Below are 19,077 nucleotides of genomic sequence, written 5' to 3' on the forward strand. Positions count from 1 at the left end.
AAAGAAGCAGTTCTATTGGCTGGCGGTTAGCAGCGGAGAAGTTTATTGGTCAGCGGGAGATCAGTCCAGCCGCTCAGACCTGCCCCATCCAAACATAGAAATACAACGAGTAGAAAAAACATGAAAACGTTTTTCAATTAAAAAAAAAACAACAAAAAAATAATTTTATCAGATTGTTTATTGTTTAGTAATTATTTTTTATCAATACTATTTTTACTGCAAAATTTTAAATATTTTTTGTTGGTTTGTTTATTGTTTTTAATAACCACAGTTAGTTTTTTTTTCTGTTAATTTACATAATAATTTAATTTTGTGGAGAAGGACCTGAACCTTTTATATTTGATATTACAAATAATTAGGCTTTAACTAATTAATTAACAAATTAAACTAAAATAATTTCATCAGTAATCTAATTTCGTTAATTTAAACAAATAAATATCACAAAATAAATACTATAAGAAAAAATATCCAGTATAAAAATGGGGCACCAGACTAGAAAATATGTGCAAATATGTTTGTTTCACCAGGTTTAAAATCACCCAAAAATATTCATACGTTTCAGGGAAAAATGTTTTAGCATAAACTGACTTTTATGGACGAATTACTGGAGTAATAGATGATCTATAGGAGATAAATATCTTCAATCCGCTGACAGGCATAGACAGACAGATTGCATATGTGCAGGCTCTGTTTAATGACTGCACCTACTCGACTGTTTTGCACCGACGGAGTTTTATTTACTCGGAAGTGTGGGTCTGTTCTATGTGGTGTTTTTCTGGGCTGACAGCTGTCTGTGATTCAGTCTGTCTCTTCATCTTTACTGAGAACTCGAACCTGAGTCGTCCTCGTCTTCATCATCCTCGTCTTCTCCTCCGTGTGGAGTCACCGGGTCTGGACCGGATCGAGGTTCCTCAGCTGCCCCTCTGCTGCTCTGATTCCCCCCTCTGAGACTTTGATCTCGCAGTGGCTGCTGGGAGATAAAAAGCTTCTCCTTTTCTTCTTCGGAATCCGCAGAGATGTCAGCCGTTATCCCGGAGCAGGTCCGGAGCGAGCAGGGGAGCCGCAGCGGAGCCGAGCCGGAGCAGCCGGAGGCCGGCGTCTTGCAGCCGCAGACCGTGTTTGTCATTCTGGACCCGGCGGAAACTCTCAACGTGGTCCGGTGAGTCAGGAAGTTTTTTTTTTGTTTGTTTGTTTTTTTTACACCGTTACTCCTGCCGCGGGGAGAAGCTCCTGGGTTAAAATCTATGTTATTAACTCATAATAAAAGAATAATGTCAGTGAAAGAGACTGCAGGGAGAGTTCAGGCGTGCAGTTTCCCCCCTTACACTCATGACCTGTGCTGTAAACAAGTTACTGTTTAACGTTTATTACAGGCTGGTGCTGTTAAAACAAAAGCCTCCTATGAAATATTTTGGTGTAACTGTAAAATTTGAAGAGTTTAAAACGCGTTTCACTATTATTTTGTAGCCAGGTAAAGTCTAAATTTAACAGTTTATGAATGAAGTTTGGTGTGAAGTGCTCTCCGAGTACCTCAGCTCTGAAGGTGTAAAGTGCTGAGTGTGTGTGATGGGATTATGATGATCATCAAGTTGTTGTTTGCACTGCCTGACCTTCGACCTCTGACCCTCTTTGCTTGCTGATCTATTGAGTCATCTATGGAGCTGCTGCAGCTCCTGTTATTTTCCCAGGAGACACAGATAGGGCCTTGTTTGATTTTTGATTTTATTGATTAGCATTCAAATATCTCAGTGAAGACAGAACAAAGATCTACCACAAAGCAAGAAAGCACGAGACAAGGCTAATCAAAAGGTATTGGCTGAAGCATTTGCTTATTACGCCAACCCTTTTAACAAAAGATCTTTTTGCATGCAGCTCCTGTACACAGGGCTCGAAGCAAATAATAAAACAAAGCAAAAACAAAACAAACAAACAAACAAAAAAAAATTTCCACCTCAGATAAGTAACTACATCAAAGCAAAAGAATCAAGAGTTGGGTTTTTTTGTTTTTTTTTCTCTTTTCATTCTTGATATATATATTTTTCTAATACTCTATTTTTAAACAAGGAAAATGAACTACACCTTTTTAAATCACTGTCATAACTATTCCACAGGTTAACTCCTCTAACAGAAACACATCTCTGCTTTATATTTGTCCTTATCTTGTTTTTTTTAAAGAAATCTGTTCCTCTTAAGTCATATTGACTCTCTCTGACTTTGAACAGCTTCTGAGTACTGGGGCAAAGCAAGTTATTTTGTGTTTTATACATTATCTGTGCCATTTTATATTCAACTAAATCATAAAATTTCAGGGTATTCAAATTAATAAACAAAATGTTAGTTGGTTCTATATAGTTTGATTGGTTTATAATTCTTATAGCTCTTTTTTGTAACTTGAAAATAGGAAGAGTGTTCATTTTATATGCATTACCCCATATCTCCAGACAGTAAGTCATATATGGAAGCAACAGAGTACAATAAAGTGTGTATAATGAGTTTTTGTTCAGGACATGCTTTGTTTTATAGAGAATAGCAATGGTTTTTGACATTTTTGTTTTCACATGGTTTATATGAGACTTCCAGCTCAGCTTATCATCAATTATCACTCCAAGAAATTTATTTTCGTTCACTCTTTCAATTTCAATTCCATTAACCCTGATTTTAGATACATTTTTCATTTGTCTAGTGCCAAAAATAATCAATTTTGTTTTCTTTATATTTAATGATAACTTATTTACATCAAACCAGTTTTTTAATATATTTAACTCCTTTTCCGCTGTAGTCAGAAGCTGTTCTAGGTTTTTACCTGAGCAATACAGAGTGGTATCATCAGCAAACAATACACATTTTAACAGTTTGGAAACACTACATATGTCATTTATATATAATATAAATAATTTAGGGCCCAGCACAGAGCCCTGAGGAACACCACAAGTTACCTTCAACTGCTTAGATTTTACATTATTGAATTCGACATATTGATATCTGTCATCCAGGTAACTTTTCATCCACTTGTATGCTAACCCTCTTATGCCATATCTCTCTAGTTTATTCATTAATATAGATCAATTGTATCAAACGCCTTTTTTAAGTCTATAAAAACACCAACAGTATATTCCTTATTATCTATAGCATTAGATATCCCTTCTACAAGTTCCATCACTGCCATCGAAGTGGACCTTTTCACTCTAAAGCCATATTGGTTATCACTTAGGAGATTATGCTTCTCAATATATTTATCAAGTCTATTAACAAATAACTTTTCTAAAATTTTTGAGAACAGTGGGAGTAGTGATATTGGCCTATAATTGGTAAACTGACATCTCTCTCCGTTTTTATGGATGGGAATAACTTTTGCTATTTTCATTTGTGAGGGAAATACACCAGTTTGAAAGGACAGATTACAAATGTATGCGAGAGGTTGCACTATATATTCTATAATACTTTTAACTAATATCATGCCAATACCAAAACAGTCAGTGGACTTTTTATTTTTAAATGTCTTCACAATGTTAATTATTTCTCTATGAGTTACAGCACCAATAAACATGGAGGACACATTCTGAGTAATATGTTTATTTAGGTTGTTATTATTTCTTGACTCTGGAATTTCTTTTGCTAAATTAAAGCCAACATTTACAAAGAAATCATTAAATTCATTTGCAATGTCTTTAGTTTTATCAAGCACAATATCTTTATCTTTTTTAAAATAATCTGGATAATTCCTATTTTTTGAGCCCTTTTTGATTATACTATTTAATAACCTCCATGTTTCTTGTGTGTTACTTCTACTTTGCTCCAATAATTTGTGGTAATATTCTTTCTTACTTGTTCTTATAATATTTACTAATCTATTTTTATATAACTTGTACTTTATTTCAGCATCTTTTGTCCTCTGTTTTATGAATCTCTTATATAGATTATTTTTCTTTTTACATGCATCTTCTATCCCCTTTGTGATCCATGGCTTATTTGATCTGTGATGCTTTCTAGTGATTTTCATTAAAGGACAATGTTTTTCATATAGTGAAATTCACCTTTGTGTATAATCTATATTTATTTTTAAATACATATGTCATATGCCATCCCTAAAAATTCAAAGATTGTCTTCCGATTGGTTTTCTGAGGTGCAGGAAAACTTTAAATGGCTGAAGTTATGAATGGAGTTTGGTGTTCTCTTGATTTGTGTTGATGGAAGTTGGAAAAGGTTTAAGTGCCATGACACGTCCAGTCTTGGCCTGCCCTTACCACAGAAGCAGCACTTAAGCTCACAATACACACACACACACACACACACACACACACACACACACACACACACACACACACACACACACACACACACACACTTGTTTTTATATCTTGGTGAGCACATCTCATTGACATAATGCTTTCCCTAGCTGCTTACCCTAACCAAAACCATAAAACATGAATGCCTAATCTTAATCCTAACCATAACCTAAGTGTAACCCTGATACTAAAACCACACGTAGAGCCTCAAACATGCCTTCAAACTCATGTCCCCATAAGTGACTGTTGGTCCCCACAAGTATAGTAACATGCCAAATTTTTCTGTCCTCACAAAGATGTCTAAACATGTATACAAACACACACACACACACACACACACACACACACACAGGAATGATGTTGGCAGTGAGAGAGAAAGCAAAAGTAACAACAAGCAGGAGTGTTTCCCAACTGTCTGAGGGGAGGAGAGTGGAGAAGGGTGGGGTCTTGGTATGTGTGTATGGTGGGGGTGGGGTTGTGTATAAGCATGGAACAGCAGGAAGTGACTCAGCAGAAGAAATTCTCTAAACACTCTCGTTTGTCCCTCTGTCTTTGTGAGGACCATCAGTCACATCATGTGTTGCAGACAGTGAGGACCTGTTGTAATGTCCCCACCTTGTCAGAATCTAATATGTTTGCAAAATGTACACTGAAAAGTTTTCCATACATTCCATTATCGAAGAAGCCTTCAAGCCCTTAAAATCCTGTTATTTAAAAATTTTCTATCTTTCCAAATTCACAAATGTCCCCACTTTACATTAATAAATACATGTTTCAAAAATATGCGGCAAAAAGTTGCCATTTTCCAGAATTGTCTGAATGTCTCACAGTGATTCGCATTTTTATGCAAACATCCCCATTCCGTAAAATGTCCCCACTTTGTGTAAATGTCCCCATTTTTGCAACTAAAAATCACCATTTTCCAGAGTTGTCTGAATGTCTCACAGCTGTTCACACTTTCATGAAAACGTCCCCATTCTGGCCAAATGTCCTCACTTTCACAAATGTCCCTACTTTGCAAAACTTGTCTCCATTTTGAAAATGTCTTGCTTTAAAGGTTTGTGAGACGTCAAAGTTTGCCCCAACTTGATAAAGCTTATCCACAGAGCAGACATGTCCTCACAAGTCTTCAGTCTGATTTGGGTCCCCATAAAGGAGCCTTACAAGCACTCATGCTCATGCACCCAAACACAGGAAGTGGTAAAGCCTAACAGCTGACAGATGTTGTTCCTCCACATTCTTCTTCTCTGTATAAAAATATTTCTATCACTCTAAGAAGTGAGTCTCAAACAAACGCTGCAGTGTATTCATAACTGTGGTGAAAGGCTGGACTTTTTACTGCCATGTCTCAGGTTTTTTTCGTTTATTTCCAAACTGAACATATGAAGAACTGTTAAACTTGGAGGTAAAACATCAGATAAGCAGGAGCGCACACACAATTTAAATGTAATCATTGTAACAAGGTGGAAATGACGATGGCTCTTGCACCAAATGTATTGTCTCTCTTTCCTGTACATTGAAAAATGCTGGTTTAAATGCTGATTGGATAATTGTGTCTGTCTCTCAGGCTGCTGATTGGTTGATTTTTGTCTCTGCCCCTCAGAGTGGAGTCTGGGATCGTTGCTGACATCGAGGTCGATGGTCTGCTGCCATCTGACTGCGACACCTTCTATGAAATCAAGAGTCAGCCAATCAGCATCAGGTAACACACCTCTGACCTCAAAGTATGGGTTCTACAGGTGACCCCTCCAACACCACCTACACCACCTGTTGATTATGATAACTAAAGTGTGCTGTCATTTCTGTCTTCAGTTCATCAGCAGCAGCTCCCTCCTCTTCATCTTCTTCACTGCCATCAGTGATGTCATCGAGGTACACAACTCCCCCACTTCTTCTTTCGTTCCTGTCTTCGCTCATCTCTCTGTCCTCCAGAGGGCGCTCTCACAAGCACTGTCGATAACCTCCACCTCCTTACTCCTCCTGCAGGGTTTTGATGCGTCAGGATCTGATGCGTCAGCAGGCTCTGGAGGAGGAGCATAAGGAGACGCAGAAGAAGCAACAGCAGCTTCTTCGCTTCTCCGACTCTACCTCGCCCATCTGCGTCTCGGTGCCCTCCTCCTGCATACCTCCTGCTCAGGTCCCCGTGGAGGTGCTAAAGGTACGCGGAGTAAACTGAAACGAGAGGTGTCAGAAAATGGACGCCAGTGAACGTACTGCACAAAAAAATTAAATATCGACTTTGACTACATTTATTGTTTTAAATATGCAAACAAATATAAAAAGTATTTAAAGCTAAACACACCTGGCTAACCCTTTAATCAGCGCTTCATAGCACACCCTTCAGATAACCGTTTGTTATTGTCTGATGATTTATTAGCTTATAAATCTTATTTGCTTTTGTGAAAACTGATTAGCAGATGCAATTGGAAGTCCTTTCCCTAAAATCTATTGGCTAAATCTCAACAATGTGCTAAAATGCTATGTATGGACGCGACCTGCTAGCTTTATATGTATACAGTTATCGTTTGCAACATTTTAAGTCTTTTAAATCTTCACTCTTGGCCCTCAGGTGCAGACTCACCTGGAGAATCCCACCAGGTATCACATCCAGCAGGCTCAGAGGCAGCAGGTCCGTCAGTACCTGTCCACCACCAAGACAGCCAATCAGCAGCAGGCTGCAATGGCAAGCCACTCCCCCCAGCTGGGTTCCACCCCTGGACAGCCAATGGACGGGAGCCCCAAACAGGAAGTAAGAAATAAACATGTGAACAAACAAACAGGCTTTATTTTTAGACTGAATCGTGTTATGTGAAGTATACTTTGGTATTTTTGTATCAGCAACTCTTATTAAAAACATCTGTAAGAAAAATGAAGTGAAAATAATCAGAAGTAATGTTTAAAAACTGTTGGTTTACTGGTTGGTTTGTCTTACTGGCATCCAGTTGGATGAGTTATGAAAGAATTGACCCACAGTACAGTTGCTATGAAACAAACTATCCTGGATCTGAAATAACATGCTCAACTCACTCCGAGTAAATCCCATTCTGTGCACAGTAAAATGATTGTTTTCGCCAGTAAAGTCTGGTGGCTTTAAAAGGAGCCATTTCGTCTGTATAGATTTCCACAAAACATAAGCAAACACATGCGTTGACTGTTGGCACACATGTGATTATTACAAAGGTAAAGCTGCAGGGGATTTCTGAGAATGAGCTTGAGGTTACTGAGGGAGAACTGAGTCCCGGCTTTGCAACGTGGAGAGTGCAATGAGAGGAAAGATGCAAACACAGGTACAGCTTTACTAAAGAAACACCTTATATAACATCAAAGCATATCAGTGCTGTCGCCTCCTGTGTCTTATGTAAAAATGTTTCTAGCTTGCTGTGCTTTGACACCCAGACCTAGAAAGTGAGAAACACATAATGAGGTAAACAGGCTGTCATGTGCTTTGGGTTTCTACAAAAACACAGCGACAGCTTCTGAAACTCTCATTTCTCTGTTTATCCATCATTGAAGGCTTTATCTAAATCCCTTCAACATACAATAAGAGTATCTCTATTTCCCACCATAGCTTCTATACTCGCCGTGTTTCACGCCTCATTTATGTGTCACGTCTGAGAAGACATTTCAGCATCTTCCTCTCTCCTCCAGATGCATTTTGAGCACTGAATCGTTCCCCCGGGCCTGATTCATCTCTGGATGAAAGGCAGCAGGAAGGAAGAGAGAGGGCAAAATAGAGACATAAGAAGAAAACCTGCAGTGACAGTTTAAAGGAGCATTTCACTTGTTTTCATTCATTCAGTCAGTCAGCAGCAGCCTTCCCGTCTGAGTCTGCTGAGTCGACTCTTCCAGAGGATCTGAGTCAGTTTTAAAACATGAGTCACCTTAAAACACAAAATCCTCCCTTTTTATCCAGAGATCAACAGATTTTTAAAAAGTAGTTTAATAGCCTCTTTGCAGCCAGAAAAGTAAAATATGTTATTCTGAGGCACGGTGTTGGGTTTGAGACTTCTGGCATAATTCAGCAAAAACAGATTTCATCATCAGGAGGAGCGACCAGGGCGTGACTTTGTTTTAGATGTTTCCTGACACTGAGCACAAATATGCAGCTTTCAGCACGAAAATGTCAGAAGTAGAGAGGTGTCACCATGGTAACCAAGAAAGAAGTGGCAACAGACATTAAAGAGTGCCTGGTGTGCAGACTCTACATTGACCAATGGAGCAAAGCTGAACCAGAATAACTCAAATTGTGTATAATAATGAAGATTAGGATCTCAATACTGTTAATGCTTAAATAGCATTCACACTAATTACCCGAGGTGACACAATGCTCATCTGCTCTGTGATTGGTTCATTCAGGTAGAAGACATCATCGTCGATGACATCATCAGCCTGGATTCGAGCCTGAACGACGAGTTTCTGACACTGATCGACTCGGAGCTGCAGCTCGCCAACACGGTAACGCAACACGTGCACAAACACACTCGAAAACATCACACAGTGCATTCTCTGGTTTTACTTTTAAACGACGTGACGACTAACCGACAAACAGAAACAAACTCCTCCCCATCATCATCATCATCATCATCCGCCTCCTCAATACCCTCCAACATGAAGGAAAACACCACACCGGCTGGACCTGTGACGTGTTACTGTAACAATAAAACAAACCAAACCCACTTCTGATGATCGTGTCTGAGCTCAAGCAACACTGCCCCCATCAGGTCACACTTGGAAATACAACCCTGTTCCCTTGTTCAGTTGTTAACAAGGAACTTTTTAAAATTACCCTCTGCAAAAATGTAACTTGAGCTTTCACCACCAGGGGGCAGCTTTTTATATCAGAGGCTTTTAGTGTAGCTGTGGAAAACTACTCCGGTTTTTGTTATTGTTTCGCTCTAGATTTGATCTCTTCTCTGCAACCGAGCGTGGGTTCTTTCTGAGAGTTTGTGCTGGTGGTGAAAAGGAGTTCTTTCCAGGTGCTTCAGTCACTGTTTGATGTGCCATTCACTCAAACACCTGTCCTTTACGGCTGCTGCTTCCTTTGTTTCTCATGTTGTGCTCAGGGCAGATTGGATGGATGATACACTGGCTGGCTGACCTCTCCTGTGGTACACGTTGGTATTACATACTCGGATATAAAGTCCAGTTTCACTTCCCTGCAGGCTGACTCATGTTTAATTCAGTTCACACATGTTTTTAATTTAGTTTATTTTAATGAAATTTCAGTATATTTCTATATATTTTATTAAGTCTTTAATAAAGTTTTTAAGTCTGTGGGTTATCATATTAAATAATCAGGATCTCAGCAATGTTGTGAGCAGCTCAGTGGCCCAGTTTCATTTCAGTGTCAGCCCTTGGCTTTCATTCTGGTTTAAAGTTTTAACAAACAATAATACTGTTTCACTCCATGGTTAAAGCTCATTTAAATGAATTAACTTCAGTTTTAATTCATTATCCAAATATTTTCACTCCTGTCCTCACAGCTGAAATGACTGCTGTACAGCTGCTGTGGGCCAGATTTGTCCTATTGGTGAGATAGTTTTGGCCCCCGAGCCACATGTTTGACAACATGTCAGATTAGAAAACTCATCAGGAACATTACTGAGGCAAAAAATCAAGGCAGAATTAAGGTAATCTAAATACAGCCTGACTTTTTTGTGTGGGTGCTGTCGCCCCCTGCTGGCCATCACCTGGAGGTAATGCAGATGTTTCGTATGTGTGAAGCTGCAGTGACAGTGGAGGTGGAAGAGGCTGTCAGAGAGTATCAGTTCAGCTTTCCAGACTTCCTCGTTTTTGTGGGTGGAGACACACGGTGCGTGTGTGTGTCAGGCAGATAATAAAGCTCTCTGGGAGTTTTCTTTTTTTTGCTTTCTTTCTTAAAGAGACGTTTCCTCATTTTTAAACAGTCGTCTGAACAGAAAGGGGAAGATCAGCAGCAGCTCAGCGACTCGCTGTGTGTCTGTGTGTGTGTGTGTGTGTGTGTTTGTTTGCATGTGTGTTTGTGTGCAATTAGCAAGATGAGGATTTTGGTGTTACTGCCCGACCATGAGAAGAGGAGGATTAAATCGGAGGTAAAATGTCCAGCTTGTATTTTTTGAGTTTGGGGAAAGTTTGACCTCTGACCTCTGGACTGCAGCTGCTTATTGAGGAAATGCGGCATAGTCGCCTTAAAGAGAAAACCGATTAAAACTGGGTTATTCATCCAGATTGATGTTGTGTCTGCTGGTTTGCATTGTTTTTATACTTTAAACACATCACTCTCAGCTGCTTTTTAAACGATTTATAGGCTTATCTGTTTAATCCTAACTTTTTTTTTCATTCTCTGGAAACCTTTCTTGTAATTTCTCTATAAATCTGCTGCAGTTTGGCTGTAGCCTCCAGATGTTTCCTGCTCCCTTTGGTGCCCAGAATCAGATTTTTCTTTTGAAAGTGCCTGCTGTTTAAATTTGAGTTCTTAAGGAAAGCTGGCGTTTCCTAGAAAGATGATAAGAGGAGCTCTGAGCTGCAGGGCTGTGCCGATATGCACGGTAGTCAGTCAGCATTCATTCAACTGAAGTTTCTGCTCAACAGGCTGCAACACAAGATAAACTCAGCGGCTCATTTGTTGTCTGACTTACAGTTTAAGTCGCTGCAGTAAAAGAAAGTGCTCGGCTACTTTGCCTCAGTTTCAGTCTTCCTCTCCACAGTACACTGATTACATTATTTGAAATGTATTAATCTAAATTAATACTTTTCTCTGTGCTGGAATTATGTCAGCAGTTAGCTTTCATTTCACCCGCCTCTCTAATAAAGATCAACTTTTTGGTTTGTATTGTGGTCTGACGAGATTTGCATTTCTTCCTCTTTCAGGCTGTTTTAGCTTTGGCTGTGCTCTTAATGCACTCTGATTCCATATTTTAAGAAATCTTTTAGTTAAAATCGAGGGTACCCATGAACGAATGATATCTCTAACTGGGTTTGTGTGGTAGGGAACTGAATTTGTAGTAAATCCCAGTTTAAAGAGGAGTTGTTCCACTCGTCCAGTATTTTCTGTCGTATATGTAATGTTACAAAGCCTGATGTTCATATTAATTATGAACGAGATTCACATTGCTCGAGTTATTTTATATTATATATTTTATGCAGTCACGCACAAAATACAAAGCACAGCCACCAAGTACAGCTAGCACTCGGTGCTGCCCCTCTGTAGGCTGCTGGAAGCCGGCCAGTCAGAAGAAAGTGTGGATTATTAGATCATTTGGACTGAAGCAGTCACAGCTACTTTAGTTGAGTCCAAGAAGTGGAAATGATGATTGGAAACCTTTGACTTCAGATACGATTGAACCTCAAATGTCGCTATAAAATCTCTTTTCTTGGTAAACTTTGACACAGTACAGTTTTCCAGCATAATTATAGTAAGTAAAGATTTAGTTCCAAAGAGTAACCAAATACAATTAAAATGACAATAAAATAAGGTAAAAAATAAATAAATCAATTAGTCTGTCACATTTTTTTAGGTTATTTGTATAAAAACAGCATGAAATAAAACTCACAGCCAGGCCCTGATTTACTGTCATTTTTGTATTTTGATCTCAAATGAAAATGTAAAGAAGCTAAAATGTCGATGAAGCTCTTAAAAATGTGCCCGTAGAGGAGATTCGTCCCCAAACAGACCGTCCAGGCCGGGAGGAGCTGGTTTCTGTTTCTGTCCCTGTTATCTGCGAGCCAGTTGTTAGCACAGCTTCCTGTTCGATCAGCAGATTCCTCAGTTTCTGACTTTAGTTGATGAGAGCTGACAGAAAAGTCAGACCTTAAACCAGCAGACGTTTCATTTCTGCTCCACAGTTCATCCGCTACACAGAGCTCAGGAAAAAACAGTTTTAGTTCAGCGTGGTTTTAAAGTTGTCGCAGAACACTTAACTGGAGGCTCCTGATTCAGTGTCCAGTTGCTCAGTAGTCCATCCACAGTGGTGGTTTGACTTCCATGTTATTTAACAGCGGCTGATTGCAGAAACTGTGACCTCTGTGACAGCAGGTTAGCTGCTCAGACTCACCAGAGTGACGTGTGTGTGTTTGTGTATAAATGTGTGTTTTCTGGACTTCGCTGTTGACAGGAGGAGGGGGGATAATCTACCTGTCACTCATCTGATTCTGTGCTCTGATTGGTCCATGCAGCTCCCTGATCCTGAGAACTTGCTGGACGGGTATGGTGGCAGCGTCGGGAACACCATGCCTACGCTTACCGTTAGTAACAGCTGCCCGGCCAACCTGCATGCCGTCAAGAGAGAGCTGACTGGTAAATATCACACACTCAGGTTACATGTTACCAGATACCATAGACTGTAGATGAAAGATGATGGACAGTTGGGCTTTGTGGACTCTGCATTTTGTGCTTTAGCTTCATCACGTTGGGTTGCTATCTTTCTGGAGCCAGAAGTAACCATACTTGGATATGAGGAGGGAGTGCTAAGTTTTAAACCTAGCAAGCTTGGTTAGCGAGCTGTTAATTGGCGCTAACAGATGAACAAAATGCTAGAAGGGTAGTACCACACTGCACAGTATTATTCCATTTCAGCGAGTGCAATTCGCAGCAACATCATTTGTTGTTTCAGGCTGTAAAGATGTTTGTTTCTGCTCTGAAGTTGGACATTTCAACACGGAGGTCTGTAGGGATTTACTTGCTTTTGGAGCCAGCTTTAAGTGGTCATTAGGGGAAAAGCAATTTTGGGCTTTGCTGTGTTGGCTTCAGTTTTCAGCCCTGGAGTTGCTACTTGGCAGTTATGCATCAGTTCAGGGAATCTGAGTCAGGATGTGAACCTGCAGACTTCTCATCAAAGAGGATGTTTGTCAGCTGGACAAGGAAGCATTTTCACCATACGTGATTTCCAGGAGCTCGAGCTGCAGACAGAAAGTCGTACTTATAAATATGCAGCCTCTGATTAGACTTTGAGGTCTTCCGAGTGCATTAAATCACCTGCAGGGGGCGTCACAGTGACCACAAACACAGTTTACGTGAAAGCTTTTCAGATAAAAGCATTGTAAAACACAGACTCCTTGCAGGAGTGAGCTGCTGTGATTGGCTGCTCCTTCACGACGATTCGTGTCTGTCGTCACGTTGCATCGTTCCAGCGTGCCGGGAGCGAGGCCCTTCGCTCTGTGTTTCCCTCTGTGCTTCCCTCTTGTTCCTCCTGGCTGAAAATGTGTTCTTAATTTTGATGAGTCAACATCACGACTTCCTCTGAACACGCACACACGGCCACGGCAGCCACTCGTATTTTCCCACATCATCAGTTCCAACTTCCTGTTCAGTCAACATGAACTTTTTGTCCAAGCTGAAACTGACATTCTGCTGTTTCTACGCTACAAAACAAGCAACATTAAAAAACACATGAAACAGAACTGACAGCTGTTGCTGCAGCAGAGAAAAGTCACTCATGATGAACTCACAATATTGATTGCGATTGATTTTTGATGTTGTTGTTGCAGAGGTGGAGTCCAAAGCTCTGATTAAAGAAAGACAGAAGAAGGACAATCACAACCTCAGTGAGTACTGCAGTATTACTTCACCAGCCAGTAAAATATTTGTGTGTTACTGTGTGGCATTCTTTCAGCAGATCTCAGAGGTAGATGTTGAGCTGATTCACACCTGCAGGTTTCAGGTGTTTCTGATTCCTGACATGCTTCAGTTTTACAAAACTGACTGACATACTTGTGCCGACACACGTGCACGCTCCACTATAGAGAGAAATCTTTGGCTACTTCGCAGCATGTTGGACGGTCAGAGCCGACTGGAAAACATGTCTTAAAAGAAAAGCAGTAAGAAACGTAAACTCTCTATAAAAGATTATTAAAAACAAATTAAACTACTAAATCTTAAATTCAGTTTAAATATCCACATCATAAATATCATGTTCAGTATAGACAAAATACAAGTCATGACAGTGTTACGAGGCGGAGGTGGCCACAGGTGTGATGTTCTATGTTTTAACACGTCCTTTCTGTCACCTCCACATCCACAAAGTTACTGGACTGTGGATCTGTTTATTGAGTCTGTTGTGGCCACTGCAGACTCATAAAACATCCTGAGCATCATCCAGCAGATGTTAAAGATCCTCAGCGGTCTTTGCTGAGGGCTTCAGAGTTTGTAGTGAAGCCCAGTTTGTTGTCAGTGTGAACACTGAGCTTTGTTAGGAAGTTGCATCAATGAAGTGTGCAGGTATCCTGCACAGGCAGAGATATCAGCTCAGCACAGACTGATAAAACACTGTGACTCCCTAAAACTATATCACAAACCTCCTGGATGATCCGTACTTCACAGTAAGTCGTATATTTGTCACATAGTATAATTTAAATGCTCCAAAAGCACAAACAGTTTAGGCATCCACTTCATTGACTCCAGTTAGCAGAAGGAAGTCCTAGCATCCTCCCGCCCCCATACGAAGTCTAAAGAGAACTGGCTCACTTTCGGAGCCAGCCTCGAGCCCCGCCCTGGTTGGCAGCAGATAACTTCAGGTGAGGAGAGAGCGTCGCATAGTTCGGCTTCCTGAGTTTGCAGCTTCACATACCACTCTGCTGCAGCGCGTCTCGGTTTGAAGCAGGGAACAGAGAATTTTCTCTGTCTGTAATAAAAGATGTGGAGAACATCCGATCAAGACTCATTCATCTGATTGTTCTCTTATAGCTGAAGAAGTGAAACTGGTGACTGGGAGCATTTCATTAAAAAAAAAAACACCAGTCGGAGGTGGGGTGGGGGGGAGGTGCGTGACGCCATGAAGTGAACTTTTAAGGGTCAGAATGGAAATGAAACAATCAATATTGCTAAAGGAAAACTTTGATATTTAATGTAAAAATTCAAATTTGATGCAGTCTGATGATTTGAGGGCACGTATCTGTCCTAACTGAAGCCTGAGATCTGCTGACTGTCTGATTCTTATTCCTGTTTTTTGTCACCTTTGGTTTCAAAATGCTTCTGTTGCTGCTTTTATTGCAACATTTTTCCCGTGCAGAGTTGTATAACTGCTGCCGAATGCATTGACATCTGCACGCTAAAATAATGTCGATGTGTTCCTACAGTCGAGAGGAGGCGGCGCTTCAACATCAATGACCGGATCAAAGAACTCGGAGCTCTGATCCCTAAATCCTCTGACCCGTTAGTAAACGCTGCACCCTCACACTCTGTACACTTACACTCCTGCTGGTACCAGTACTACAACAAAAGCAGGGACACAAAGTGACTACAGAGACAAAGGCACAGATTTTGCACTTGATTAATCAGTGAGATGTTGGCTTATTTAAAGTGATACAGCTGACTTTTTCCATTTAAATAATCTTTGTAAGTTTTATTTGAAATTGAAATTTGATATATATTGTTACATAGACTTTACTTTTAGTTCAGCACTCATGTCTGTACGTGTTGGCAGCAGCACCTCGTTATCCTGCCGTGTGTTAACGAGGCACTGAATGTGATTGGTGTTTTAGTGAGACGAGGTGGAACAAAGGAACCATCTTGAAGGCGTCGGTGGATTACATCCGCAAGCTGCAGAAGGAACAGCACAGAGCCCGAGAGATGGAGGAGAGGCAGAGGAGGCTGGAGAGCACCAACCATTCGCTGATGCTCCGCATACAGGTGAGCAGAGGGGGCGGGGTGTGGTGGTGGTCTGAGCTACTGTCCTTGTCCATCACATGGACGTAGCTGCAGCTTCACAAACTCTAATTTCTTTGTTTTGCAGGAGTTGGAGCTTCAGGCTCGCGTCCATGGCCTCTCCTCTTCCTCCAACTCACCTCCCCCGAAGTCCTCCTCCTCCTCTCTAGACCCCCAGACCCTGCTCTCTCCTCCACTGCTTCACCCCTTTTCCTCTTCCTCCTCCCCCTCCTCCTCCTCCCTGGTGACTCCCTCTCTGGGTCTAGATGCTCTGACTTTTACGGACCTGGATGAGCCTCAGGGAGCCGCCACTGTTTTCTCCCCAGACCTGATGTCTGACATGGGGCTGACTGACCTGAACGGCCTGGGGGGCCTCCTGATGGAGGACGGGAGCGGGGCAGGAGTGATGTCCGACCCTCTGCTGTCCTGCGGAGCTTCGAAGACCAGCAGCAGAAGGAGCAGCTTCAGCATGGATGAGGATCTTTGATGACCCCATCGCGCACAGGGATCTGATTGCCCAGAACTGAAGGCGGGACTTCATTTTTAATTTTTTTTAGGGAACTGCTTTTCAATCTGTGACATCATCAAAGCAAAAAACACACCAAGGTGTGCAGTGTAACAGAAACCATCAGCATGTCTTCCAGGGGACTCCCCTTTGTCCTGAGGTGTTGTTGTCACAGCTGTTGTTGCAAACCCCAGTGTCAAAATTGTGTTCAGGTTCCTCACATGCACTCACCTGAACTGCTGAGACTCAAAGAATCATGATTTTTTTTTTTTTTTTTAAATGTGGATTTAGGAGGTTTTATAAAGTAGTCAAAATACTGAGACATTGATTGTGCCTCAGTTCATTCCTGTAAATATAAATGAATCTATAATCACTGTGCTGGAAAACTGAGTAGAGATTTTTATTGGATCAGAGGAGTCTGCATAGCTTCAGGACTTTGATTCAGTTTTATTTTTAATATATGCGCTGCCTGTTTGAAACCATGTCCAGAGCAAAAAGAAGGGAAACTTTTGTAATCGGCTACCAATCCTTAAGAAAACTGTTCATTTCAGTTAGTTTCATCTTTAGAGTTTTATGTTTTATTAGCATTGAGACTCTTCTCATACAGCAGCCAAATTAACATTTTAAGCTTCAATAAATTCTTGCTGATGAGTTTATAATCGTTAGCCTTCAATTAAACTAGCTACAGTTTCCATTGCTTGAGGCTAATTATAAGCTAACTCTTAGCTGCAGGTGTTTTGTCTTCAGGAACCCTCCTATCTTATAACAGACAGGTTACCAAACAAGAACTTGTCGAGTTAGCTGTTAATGTTAAAACGTGCTCGCGTTAAAAGCTAACTAGTTACATACTGTTGTTCATATTCTCCTACCTGCTAGTTTAGTTAGCTACTGTACAGAGCTAGCTGCTATCTGTGCTTGATGTAATTAGCTCTAGCTAAAATCGTGTCATCTTAGCAGCTATGTTTGTTTGTGGAACGATTTCCTCATATGTTACAGTCGCCGATGTAAATGTATCTGGGTTTTGTTGGAAATTTAAGGAGCTCTGCTGGTGATGCTGGTTAGGAAAAATAATACTGACTGCAGACAAGTTAGTAAGATGTGGGAACAGAGACACCAAGACACAAGATAAATGAGATCTCTGCTGATCTCTATTACTTTATTACTGCATGATCACAACATCAGCCCAAATGGCTGCCAACATCGCTCCCTTAAATATGGCAGACAACAGCCTGCAGACTGCGGTTCATGTGCCATGTGGGATCTTTGTGTTTGTGTCTAGTTTTGTTTCATTTTCAACTACTGTTTGCCACATTTTTGGCTCCAAAACCAACATTAACCACGTTAAAATGCTGGTTTTTGTTGTTTATCTGACATCTAATAGATCACCTTTGGAATCTTGGTTTCCTTCTATTTATCAGTAATTTGATGATACTTTTTTAAGACTTTGAGTAGGTGGTGGAGGGTGCCGACTAGTCATGTATAAGGGACTTATTACAGTTGATAATGGCCATTTATTGGGCTGATGTCATTCATTGAATTTCCCAGGTGATACTAAATCATGGCCAAACAATAGTATTTTTTCCTGCTAATGTCATCTGTGCCGTGTACTACAAAGCAAGAATATATAGCATATATTCATAACTACAGCCATCTCAGGGCACTATACATTGTATATTACAGAGTTCACAAGCCATCAACTTTCTATGATCAGCACTTGGCAGCAGTAGGGAAAAAACCTACCTTTATAACTAAAAAAATATGCAACAGAACCAGGCTCATGCCTTCATACCAGGGAAAATATGGAGGAAGGGCGAAGACGGGAAAGAGGAACTTAATTACAAGAAAAAAGCACTGAGCTTGATGTGGCCAGTAAAACCTGTTGGGCTGTTATGTATTGTTAGCAATGCAAGTTACAGTAACACAGACTGTATGAACCTACTTGCATTCAGTTATTGATACAGGAAATACACAAATATCTGTTTTTATGCTTGGTCCTGATTTGCTGCCAGGTTAATTTTGCAGTCCTGTTGGTGTTTATCTCAGAGAATGTTTAATAAATGAAGTGAACTGCACTTACATTTGGTCAAAGCGATTTCTGGCGGATAGATAAACAGTATATTCACTTTAGGAAGGAACCAGATTAGCAGTATTCGACAGCATGCCTCTCTGGTTTTATTTAGAGAACCACTCTAAAGTTTTGTCAGATCCTTCACAGCTCTCTGTGACCCGTTCTTCTTCACAGAAGAAGGCAGTGTCGCTTGATTGGTGCTGAATGACGCGCCAAACGCGTTACTGTGCTCACAGTTTGATAAAGAAAGGCTGATGTAACGAAGAAAGTTGATAACTATTGTTGTGATACCAATTATCTCTGAATGTTGCATTAGGTGTAAGCCAGAGAAAACCTGTCTGTGCTAGAAATGAGATTTAATACCTGAATAATGATCAGCAGAGTCAGGTGTTCAGTTATGAGGATCAGGTGATTCTTGCATAAAGGGATTGCTGTTTTTTTAAATCTATGTTTATGTCATTTATGTTTATCATTTGTTTACAACCATATAGTTTGTCATTGTTTATTCTCAGTTAACAGTTTGTTTTATAGATCCATCAAGGTTCACATGCCAACTTTTATAGAGAAATAAATCATTAAACAGAAGTTTGTCTCATT

The 19,077-nt window shown here is 40.5% G+C and overlaps 1 protein-coding gene across 1 annotated transcript; it reads left to right on the forward strand.

The window, feature by feature from the left end:
• The first annotated feature begins 767 nt into the window (after positions 1-767).
• tfe3a (transcription factor binding to IGHM enhancer 3a) lies at positions 768-19,065 on the forward strand. Its single transcript, XM_084916250.1, has 11 exons — positions 768-1,159; positions 5,891-5,989; positions 6,100-6,159; positions 6,274-6,445; positions 6,857-7,036; positions 8,644-8,742; positions 12,442-12,562; positions 13,753-13,809; positions 15,340-15,415; positions 15,745-15,892; positions 15,996-19,065. Exons 1-11 carry the CDS (start codon positions 1,017-1,019, stop codon positions 16,392-16,394), a joined length of 1,554 nt encoding a protein of 517 aa, XP_084772376.1. The 5' UTR covers positions 768-1,016; the 3' UTR covers positions 16,395-19,065.
• The last annotated feature ends 12 nt before the right edge of the window (positions 19,066-19,077 follow it).

This window comes from Perissodus microlepis, chromosome 20, assembly GCF_051167445.1.
Source record: "Perissodus microlepis isolate ML-2025 ecotype Zambia chromosome 20, ASM5116744v1, whole genome shotgun sequence".
In the NCBI taxonomy this organism is placed as follows: domain Eukaryota; kingdom Metazoa; phylum Chordata; class Actinopteri; order Cichliformes; family Cichlidae; genus Perissodus; species Perissodus microlepis.

What these genes read in the sequence shown, in the direction of transcription:
- tfe3a (XM_084916250.1), top strand. Translation starts at nt 1,017, where the DNA reads ATGTCAGCCGTTATCCCGGAGCAGGTCCGGAGCGAGCAGGGGAGCCGC. An exon ending in AGCTGCAGCTCGCCAACACG is followed by an intron (nt 8,743 to 12,441) that starts GTAACGCAACAC and finishes TGGTCCATGCAG; the next exon opens with CTCCCTGATCCTGAGAACTT. An exon ending in GAAGGACAATCACAACCTCA is followed by an intron (nt 13,810 to 15,339) that starts GTGAGTACTGCA and finishes GTGTTCCTACAG; the next exon opens with TCGAGAGGAGGCGGCGCTTC.